The sequence below is a fragment of the Gekko japonicus genome, unplaced genomic scaffold (assembly GCF_001447785.1).
Source record: "Gekko japonicus isolate JY-2015 unplaced genomic scaffold, Gekko_japonicus_V1.1 scaffold21, whole genome shotgun sequence".
Taxonomy (NCBI): domain Eukaryota; kingdom Metazoa; phylum Chordata; class Lepidosauria; order Squamata; family Gekkonidae; genus Gekko; species Gekko japonicus.
This window is the reverse complement of record NW_015173122.1, coordinates 1384056-1394274: the sequence shown is the minus strand read 5'-3', so window position 1 is coordinate 1394274 and position 10219 is coordinate 1384056. Positions and strand designations below refer to the sequence as shown.

The following is a 10219-nucleotide window of genomic DNA, read 5'->3' as shown; positions in this document are numbered from 1 at the left end:
CCCCCAGATTCAACTCCCCCCTGCAAGTACACCTCAGTCCAGGGCATTGTCCTTGCTCCCATCTCTTCCTTTCCTCTTTCGATTTCCTCCGTGTCCAAATAGAGGCTGATCTGACTTTGGTGGTGGTGGTGGTGGTTACTCTGCCAGGGGCTTCTGTCGTGCCAAATTGCCATTATTCATATTTTGAAAAATGTGCATGTGTGCTGTCAGGTTGCTTCTGACCTATGGCAACTCTACGCATTTATGACCTCCAGAACATTCTGTCGTTGACAGCCTTGTTCAGGTCTTGCAGACTGAAATGTGTAATGCTAACTATCAGGGTTCCCTCTAAGCTGAGTTAGTGTGAGCTAGCTCACAGTTTTTTAGCCTCCAGCTCACACATTTTTGTCTTCGCTCAGGAAGGAGGGCTCCAGAGCAAACTAATTTATGCAGCAGCCAAATCGCTCACTCACAACTTTAATGCCAGTAGCTCACAAAGTAGAATTTTTGCTCACAAGACTCCACAGCTTAGAGGGAGCATTGCTGACTATATGCACGTGTCCTATTTTCGCATGTTTGGAGTCAAATACACGGGAAAGGAAGCATCCCCCAATTTCCCTGAGCACCAACTGATTTGATAGCTGGTCTTGGAATTTTCTTAGGGTTCAGTGATGTTCCTCTGTCCCCTTCCAATTTCCTCTGGCATTGTCGGGACACAGAATTCTGCAGGGTATTCAATGTCTAAGCCTGTAGTTGAGCCTCCCCCCCCCCCCAAGAGAGGGCTGGTAAATGGGCAGAGAAGTCTGGTGTCAAAACCTATCTCTTGGGCAAAGAAGTGTTGAGGGGGGGGAAACTAAAATCAGCATGAGTTTGAGTAGAAGTTGCCAGGCTTTGTGTCTGTGTGTGTTTTAATTGTCAACACTCAGAACGAGAGTCTTGTTTGGCTAGATTTGGTTTAAGCTCCATGGGCCAAATGAGAAGACTAACGTAAGGGGCCCTACATACACTCTGCAGGACAGTAACAGCGATCACTATGGGCAAAAGTGGTGCTCTGCTCCCCTGCCCAGCAGGGGGAGCCCCTTGGCCAAGGGTATTTGGGTTAGCCATGCTGGGGTGCAGGTTCTCAAGTTCCCTCTCCTTCCCCCCCCCCCAGAGTCACAGTGGACGTGTGGGCAACACTGGCCAACTTCTGCAACATCCTGACAGCCGTAAACCAGTCGGAAGTCCCCCTCTACAAGGACCCGGACGAGGACCTGGCCCTGCTCAGCCTGGAGGAGGATCGGCTGCTCTCGGGTTTCGTCCCGCTGCTGGTCGCCCCTCAAGAGCCCTGCTACGTGGAGAAATCCTCGGACAAGGTTAAGGCCGGGGCAGAGTGCTCCTCCTCCTCCTCCTCCCTGTGGTGTCTCTCTCCCTCCCCCCCTCTCCCCCCACTTTTCTTCTTGGGAAGCATTTTTTTTGCAAACGGAACACGATTAAGTCATTGAGAAAGGGTGTTAAGGGAAAATATCGACCTTTTAGCCGCTGACATCCAGCTCTGTCATGAAAACCCCTCTTGACTTCCTTTGCTGTGTGTGTGTGTGAGAGAGAGAGAGAGAGAGAGAGAGTGTGTGTGCGCGCAAATGTGTGTGTGTGTGTTTGCCTGCTGGCATGCTGTATATACGATCATTTCCTCCCTTGTTTAAAGAGTGCAGCTTGCCTTGGCAGCGCTCCCCCTCTGCTCCAAATGGCTTGCATCACGCTCCGAACGGCCTCCTTCGCTCTCCCCACCCCTCCCCACCCCGGCTGGCCGCAGGACCCTGCTTGAGGAGGAAGCAAGGAGGACTGTCTGTCTTCCTCTAAAGAGGCTGACAGGGAAGCAGCAGGCACTGGGACGTGGAGCACAAGAGGATGTCCGGCCAGTGCCCTTGCCACCCACCAGGTCCCACAGATCCCCCCCCCCGCAGTCTTGGAGTTTTCCTCACCCCTTCCCCGATGTCCTTGGGAGCTGCCAGGACTATGGGGAAATATTGGGCGGCCACCTTGGTGGTTGCCCAGGCGTCTGCTGGCTAAGGAGGAGTGCCTGTTTTGCAGACAGAAGGTCCCAGGCTCGACTCCCCCCTTATAAGAACATAAGAGAAGCCAATGTTGGATCAGGCCAATGGGCCCATCTAGTCCAACACTCTGTGTCACACAGTGGCCAAAAATACCAAGTGCCATCAGGAGGTCCAGCAGTGGGGCCAGGAAACTAGGAGCCCTCCCACTGTTGCCCCCCCCAGCACCAAGAATACAGAGCATAACCTGCCCCAGTCTGTGAGTTCCTATCTGTACCTTGTGGCTAATAGCCACTGATGGACCTCTGCTCCATATGCTTATCCAGTTCCCTCTTGAAGCCATCCATGCTTGTAGCCGCCGCCACCACCTCCTGTGGCAGTGAATTCCATGTGTGAATCACTCTTTGGGTGAAGAAGTGCTTCCTTTTATCTGTTCTAACCCTAATCTTAAAAACCTTGATCATGTCACCCCTCAGCCGTCGTTTCTCCAAGCTAAAGAGCCCCAAGCGCTTTAACCTTTCTTCATAGGTTGGATTTGGTTCTCACCAGCATCTCCAGAAATAAAGCCCGTCAGGCAACAAGAAGCTCTTTCTCCGCTGGGGTGCCAGTGGCAGGCTAACTCAGCTGCCTCCGGGTTTGCCCGTGTCTCAGATCTGACCGATCGGCAGCACATTTTGTTTCAGGGAGAACTTTCTGTCAGGAGCAAGAAGGCTTTGTTTGGTTCACCTCCATCCCGCACGTATGGCTTGGCTCACTGGCACAGATCGTCAGCGCTGTTAGGTCTCACTGCTCTGCATCGGCTGCCCCTCTGTTTATTTCATAAGCCGATCTGTGTCCACCTGGCAAAGGGAGGGTTCTGGGTGCCTGCTACCAGTTCTGGGACACCAGCGCTTTCCCTTGGTTGCTGAGAGTCAGGGTGTGTCCGGGGTCGACGCTGTTGCCAGACTGCCGCAGCGACCCAGAGGGGAGATGGCCTCTCAAAGCGACTCCAACTGCTGGCCACTCCACCTTGTCTGGGCAGACCTGAGTCTGGGGAGACTCAGATGGTCATTGGAGGCCGCCAGCGGGCCAGCACGTTGGCAGGAGGTGGAGAGAGGGGGGTGGAAGAGGTCAGACCGGATGCCGGCTTCCCTGGGAGCTCCAATGCAGGCATTGGGAGAACCCTGTGATATCTTACAGCCAGGGCCCTGCTGGTCCTTGCCAGGGCAGAAACCTTACCACCCCACTCAAACCAGGGAGTAACCCAGGCTCGCTACAGGCAAGGTGGGCCTGGCAAACACCAGGGGGTGGGGTGGGGGGCTAGGAAGAAAATTGTCAGGAAGAGTAGCCAATGGTGGTGGGCTCCACCTGAAGGGCAGGCCTCCGGGCCAGTGGGAGGAAGGGACAATGGAATCAGGAGGGTGGCAGGAGGTTCAAAAGGGGTCTCCAAACAACAAGCTGGGGAAAACGAGCGAGCTGGAGATACCTGGCTTCCGGGGGGGAGCAGGGTGAGACTAACCCCCTCCCCTCTGCCTGAGGTGTGTGGAGCATCCCCCTTCACACCCCAACACCCTGGCTGAAAGTGGCGCGGCACTTGGGGTGCAGTCAGGGCGTGACAAAGTGGTGGGGGATGCAGGCCCTGGCCCTGCCCGAGGATGGCCCCTTCCCTACCTAACGATGCGAAGGGTTGGAAGAGCAGTCATCCGCTGTTGCCCACCCACCTTGATTACTCCACCCTCCCGGGAGGAGCTAAAGGGAAGTGCCAGGGTCAAGACAACCACGGAGGAAGAAAAGCCCAATCCTGTAGCTATGGATTTCACTCAGTTTGGCCAATGGCTGGCTGAACGTCAGACGCAGTTGCTGCGAGAGGTAATGCAGAGGCAGCTGGACTCTCAAGCCACACTGGTACAGGACTTCTGCCAGGCCCTCGAGGTGGCCCAGACAGTTCAGAACCTGGCATAGGGACTGTGGGCGGGACTGGGCCCCTCGTGGGACCCAGACGGGATACCTGGCTTCCATTGACGAAACTAGGGCTGGAAGATGAAATGGAGGCCTTCCTAGAAATGTTTGAATGCACGGCCCAAGGAGCAGTGGTCTTTCATCCTGGGTTCCTTACCTCTCAGGTGAAGCCCAAGCCGCGCTGCGGGCCCTGGAAAAGGGAGATGCCGCAGGTTATGAGAAGATGAAGGCCACCACCCTTGATTGCTATGAAGTCACCTCAGAGATTTATCGACAAAAATTTCAAACCATGTCATACCAGCTGTCAGGTTGGCCTCAGGTCCTGGTTGCTGTGATCAAAGACACTGCGATCCAGTGTCTCCAACACCAGGTGGAGGATGGGATGCGCATAGTAGGCCAAGTTGTCCTAGAACAGTTGTTGCAGATCTTACCCCCCGTCCTGGGCTTGACACTGGATTCCATGCTGGAAGCCCACAGGGTTGAAGGAAGCGATTGACCTATTTGAGAACTTTCTGGCAGCTGAGACGTGAGAGCACAATAGGGAGCACCAAAGCAGGCAGGCGGATGTGCCCAGGTTCCGCCTCCTCAATCGGGGACGGTAGGCCCAATGCCTTGCTGGAAGGTGCTGGAACCCATGCCCGTGGCCCTGCCTGAAAACAAGGGTTTGATAACTCCTGGAAGTTCAGTAGATGGGGCCCTTGTTTCATATATGGACAGTGGGGACATTTCAAGAAGGAATGCCCCCTAATAGAGCTGGGACACGACAATGCAGGTATCATCCCAGAATCTGCAAAAAAAAAAAAAAGCCCTGCTAATAAAGTTTCAGGTGGCCGGACAAGCCTTGGAGGTGTTGTTAGACGGGAGTTCCAACTCAATGATATGCTGCAGCCTGTTCCCTGTGGATTTGCCCGTGGTCTGCGTGGCCTCTATAGCTTGCTTCCTCAGGCATGTGGAAAGGTGTCCCGTAGTCACAGTGCAAGTCAAGTATGGAGGGCTGTCTTGGGTGGTCCCCCTAGCTCCGGTGAAATCCCTCCACTACTCTGTGCTTTTCGGAAGAGATGTCCCAGACTGTCAGGACCCCCTGACCTGGTTCTTTTGGCCCTTGATCTCCAAAGGCATGAAGAAATTCTGCACGTCTTGTGCTGCCTGCCAAAAAACCTTAGGGAGGCGAACTCCTCATGCCCCCTTATCGCCCCTACCCATCCTCCAAGTCCCCTTTGACCATATAGCCATGGACTTCATGGGGCCGCTACCCCGCAAGGAGCCCTGTCACCTCTTGGTCCTCATGAACTACACTATGCAGTACCCTGAGGCCATACCCCTGTGTAACATGAAGAGTGTGTGTGTCGCAAGAGCCTTCATGCATTACTCACCCATTCAGGCCTGCCCCGGGAGATCTTGATGGATCATGGGATCCCCTTTATGGCAGTTTTAATGCGACAGGTATGTCAGGCTGTACAGATATGACAGATCTGTTCTGTTGTCAGTTCACCACCCCCAAACAAATGGCCCGGTAGAAAGGTTCAATCAGACTGTGAAGGCCATGATCTTCTTCGTGGGAGTTGGTTTATGGGAGCATGCCCAGAGGGATCTTAAGGCTTGTGGAAGAACAATGAGTAGCCCGTTCCCTGACCCCTGGTAGCACCCCAAATGAGTGCATACAGTAATTGTGAGAGAAGATGGAGAAAGCCTGGGATGAAGCATGGCGAAATTTAGATAGGGCACAGCGAATGCAGAAGTGACACTATGATCGAGGTACACAGTAGAGGGTGTTCAGCCCGGGGAATCAAGTCTTGGTACATCAGGAGGCCCTGGCACTGACTCAGGGTGACCCTCGGCAGGGCTCTTACCCACTCGCAGGAAGCACTGATGGCTGCCGATTAACCATTTGAAAAAAGGGCAGCAGTGGGACACTCCCACCTGCCCCCTCGCAGAAGATCCAGGGGATCTGTCAGCCGGAGATCTCCCATGGAAGCATGACGCCCCGTGTATGGAAGAGCCCCACGCTCACCCCAGAGCAGCAGAATGAAGCGAGAGCTTTATTGCACAACGGACCTGAAGTCTTTTCCCTCTGACTGGGGTGCACTACACTGGCCAGTCGTCACCTCTGGACACCCCCAGGAAAGTGATCTGGGCTCCTTGGCGGCCCATCGCATGGGAGCAGTGGGAAGCCTTGGATCAGGAGATACTGGACATACTGCGGCTAGAGGCGATGGAGCCCTCCCAGAGTGCCCGGTGCAATCCCATAGTGCTCGTCCCAAAATATGATGGAACTGTGAGGTCCTGTGTGAACTTCCACGAGGGAAACAAAGTCGCAGAGTCCAGCGCATGCCCTATGCCGAGGGCAGACCTGCGGATAGACCAGTTGGGGACGGGCCAGTACCTAATCATGCTCAATCTCATGAAAGGGTACTGGCAGGTCCTCATGAACCCAGCTGACTGTGAAAAGACTGCCTTTGCCACCCCCGAGGGTTCTTTCAGTTTTGCATCATGTTCTTCAGTGGCCACCTTTGAGTGGCTGGTGGATCGCACCCTCGCCCAATGCACGGGGTTCATAGTGGCATACATAGATGTCATAATCATCTGTAGCCATGACTGGCTGACACACCTACAAGATCTGTGCCACGTCCTGCGTACTGTGGCTGAAGCCAGACTGAGACTAACCCCAGGAAAAGCTATGTAGGGTTTGGGGAGCTTAAGTACCTAGGTTTCCTCATCAGCCAAGGGCAGCTAAGGTCCATACCTGATAAAGTAGTTACCATAGAACAAAGCCCCCAGTCGGCCACTAAACGACAGCTACGACATTTTCTGGGCCTAGTGGGGTACTATAGTAAAATTATACTTTACTTCGCCAGTCCTTTAACGGACTGTCTGCAGTAGGGTGACCCCAACCAAATACATTTGAATCCATCCAAACTCGCTGTATTTGACACTTTTTGTACCCGCCTATCTCAAGACCTGGAGCTCCACAACCCCAACTTTGATTGACCCTTCCTAGTCCAAACTGACGTCTCCAATACAGGCTTAGGTGCCATAGTTTCCCAAGTGATCGAGGGGTGAGAACACCCAATCCTATTCATGCAGCCAGCTGAACAGAAGTCCACTACCTTCGACAAGGCCTTAGTAATTAAGTGGGCCGTTGGGGCGCTCCAGTATTACCTGTAAGGCAATCAATTTACCCTAGGGACGGATCGCGCCCCATTACGGGTGGCCAGAGACAAACACAACCAGAGGTCCTCAGATGGTGCCTTTCTCACCTTCCTGTTAGTTACACCATGTAACACAGACTGAGTCGAGAACATCTCAATGTGGACTACATGTCCAGAATATTTGAGGAGTCCAGCCTGAGTGACGAGCCCAGTGTGTGGGGGTGTCCAGGGTCAACACCGTCGCCAGACTGCCGCAGCGACCTAGCAGGTCAAGGACCTCTCAGAGCGACCCAACTTCTGGACGCTCCACCTTACCTGGGCAGAGGTGGCTGAGTTCAGGGAGACTCAGCTGGACATCAGAGGCCGACGACGGGCTGGCATGTTGGCAGGAGATGAGGTCAGACCAGATGCCAGCTTCTGCGGGAGCTCTGACACAGGCGTCAGGAGAACCCCTCAAGATCGTGCAACCAGGGCCCAACTTCAGGGCACTGATCCTTGTCGGGGCAGAAACCCTGCCACCCCACCGCCACCAAAGAGAGTAACCCCACCCCTCCCAGGAGGTAACCACAGGCATCCCGGCGTGTCAGGGCCTTGCTACAGGCAGGGCAAGCCTGGCAGACACCAAGAGGTGGGGATTGGGGCGGGACTAGGAAGAAAGCTGCCGGGAAGAGTAGCCAATGCCGGTGGGCTCCGCCTGAAGGGCAGGCCTCTGGGCCAACGGAAGGAAGGGACAAAGGAATCTGGCGGCTGGCAGGAGGTTCGAAAGGGGACTCCGAACAACAAGCTGAGGATGACGAGCGAGCTGGAGGTTATAAGCTACTTGGCTACAGTTGTCCAGTGGGAGGAGGAGGAGGAGCAGAGTGAGACAAACCACCTCCCCTCCATCTGAGACTCGTGGAGCATCCCCCTTCACATCCTGACGCTGCAGCCGAAGGTGCAGTCAGAGCATGACAGGGTGAGGGTCTCCAGTGTACCCCTTGAGCAAGGAGACCAGAAAGTGGCAGCTGGACTTGCAAGATGAAACCTGGTTTCATGATTCCCACCAGTATCTTGCCAGGAAAGTATAGGGGAGAGAAATTCTTCTTGGTCTTTGCAAACTTCAGCTGGGTCCTGGGGGTGGGCATCTTGGAAGCCAGACCCCTCTCGCCTGACAGACACTCACGGGGAAAAAGTCTATTACATGCTTATGGGGGGAAAAACCACGTTCCAACCCTGCCTGGATAGCCCAGGCAAGCCCAATCTTGTCAGGTCTCGGAAGCTAAGCAGGGCCGACTCTGGCAAGTACTTGGATGGGAGACCTCCATGGAATACCAGCAGTCGGGAGGTGGGGGCAGGCTTTATTCTGAATAGCCGCCCTGAGCCCGTTTGCGGGGAGGGCGGGGTATAAATATAATAAAATAAATAAATAATAAATATCCTCCAGGCCCCCAGTAGGGGTCAGTCACCAGAGGTGGCCATGACTTCCAGATGCACACACACTCACACACACATTGGGGGGGGGGGGGACGGGTTCTCTGGGGATGCTCAGACATGTGTGATTCTCATGTGCAGTCCCACCATGGAGAGCGGCTTCGTCTTCTTTTGGCGCTGTCTGTTGGAACTCTTGTTCATGGACCATGCTGGGTGGTAGCGAGCACAGGGCATTTTCTTGGATCCAGTTGGAGAATGAGAGGCGTGCATAGCTGACCAAGAAGAGTTGGATTTCCTGTAGGATTCATTCAGGAATATCTGCCGGGAGGGGAGGATGCCCCAGAATTCTCCTTTTCTTAGCATGGCAAGTTTGTCCTGGAAAGGGTTCCCAGGAAGGAACGCAGGCTGCTTTTGAAAGGAGGGCCCATTCTTACCCCTTTAAATCCTCCGCCAATGCTGTGCAGGAGTTGAGCACCTGCAGACTTTGCAAAAAAGCTGCTTGTGAATGGGGCTTTGCAGGGGCTGTGCATGTCTGTTGGGAGAGAAAGGCCTCCTTGGTTCTCCACGACCAGAGAAATGTGCAGTGTTTGGGATTTGCAGGGCGGTGTGTATGGAGGGGTGATCACATGTTTCTAGTCCTCAGGGCAGGGACAGTGTTTATAGGTTTACATTTATACCTTGCCATATTATCCTGTTGCCAGCAACTGTTTATAAAATCTTTCCTTGGTGGTGGACAGAGATGTAAATTGTAGAGAAATTTTGAAGGCCTGTGGAAAAAATGGGTTTGGGGTTTTGTTTTGTTTTGTTGTGGGGTGGTGGAAATTCGGAGTGGGGGGTTGAAATACTTGCAGTACCTACTTTCTAATCAGCCCTAATCTTATTTTACCACTTTTACCCCATAAAAGGCTGTATTTATAACGGATTGTATAAAAATCATACTATTTAGGAAATGTAGAAGTATTAACGCCTTAGTTTTCTATCAGCTAAACTGCAGATAATACCCAGTTCTAAAGAAAGCTACCAAGTGCTCTACTGTGTGCTACCCTAGCATGTGTATCTTTAGGGGTAGGGAAAAAATAAAAGTGGAAAGTGGAAAACACAGAGTTTGTAGGCAAAAACAAGTAGGTAGCTGTGTTGGTCTGTAGCAAAATTAAAAAAAACATTTTCATGTAGTACAGTTTTCATTAGGTGCTATGTTTGCTACAAATCTCGTGTTAACAAATGTGTGTTTTTTAGAAAGTGTTGTACAGTTGCAGTAAGACTAGTAGCCTACTTGGATATCAGATTAGATTGTCTAACCTTGTGTATATCCAGAGATCGATTTGGGGGGGATCGCGGGGGATCGCAGTTCCCCCGGGTGAGGTGCGGGGGGCAGGGCACACGACGAAGCCCTGCCCCCTGCTTCTGGCCGCCCCACTTCCGGCCCTCATTCAGCCAGGAGGAGGCAGGAGAAGAGGGAGGGTAAGTTGCTTCCTCCCCGCCTCTCTCCACCCCTGCCTGCCTGGGGCCAGGGAGGGCCTTGGTGGGGCTTTTGGGGGTGGAGCCTGAGTGGTGGGGTTAGATTCAGAGGAATTAGCTGTGTTAGTCTGTTGCTGCAAAATAGTCCAAGAGTTCAAATAGCACCTTTAAGACTAACAAATAGCACCTTTAAGACTAACCTTTAAGACTAAGACTAACTGAGTGGTGGGTATGGCCTTATGACACACTTCCGGT

The 10219-nt window shown here is 53.3% G+C and overlaps 1 protein-coding gene across 2 annotated transcripts in view; it reads left to right on the top strand.

Moving 5' to 3' along the window:
- The window catches only part of SMG6 (SMG6 nonsense mediated mRNA decay factor), a 116083-nt gene that overhangs the window by 66447 nt on the left and 39417 nt on the right, over positions 1 to 10219 (top strand). For both annotated transcript variants that reach the window (XM_015421909.1, XM_015421908.1), the window contains exon 13: positions 1133 to 1334. In XM_015421909.1, coding sequence (XP_015277395.1) covers positions 1133 to 1334 — 202 coding nt within the window. The remainder of the gene's footprint in view (positions 1 to 1132; positions 1335 to 10219) is intronic.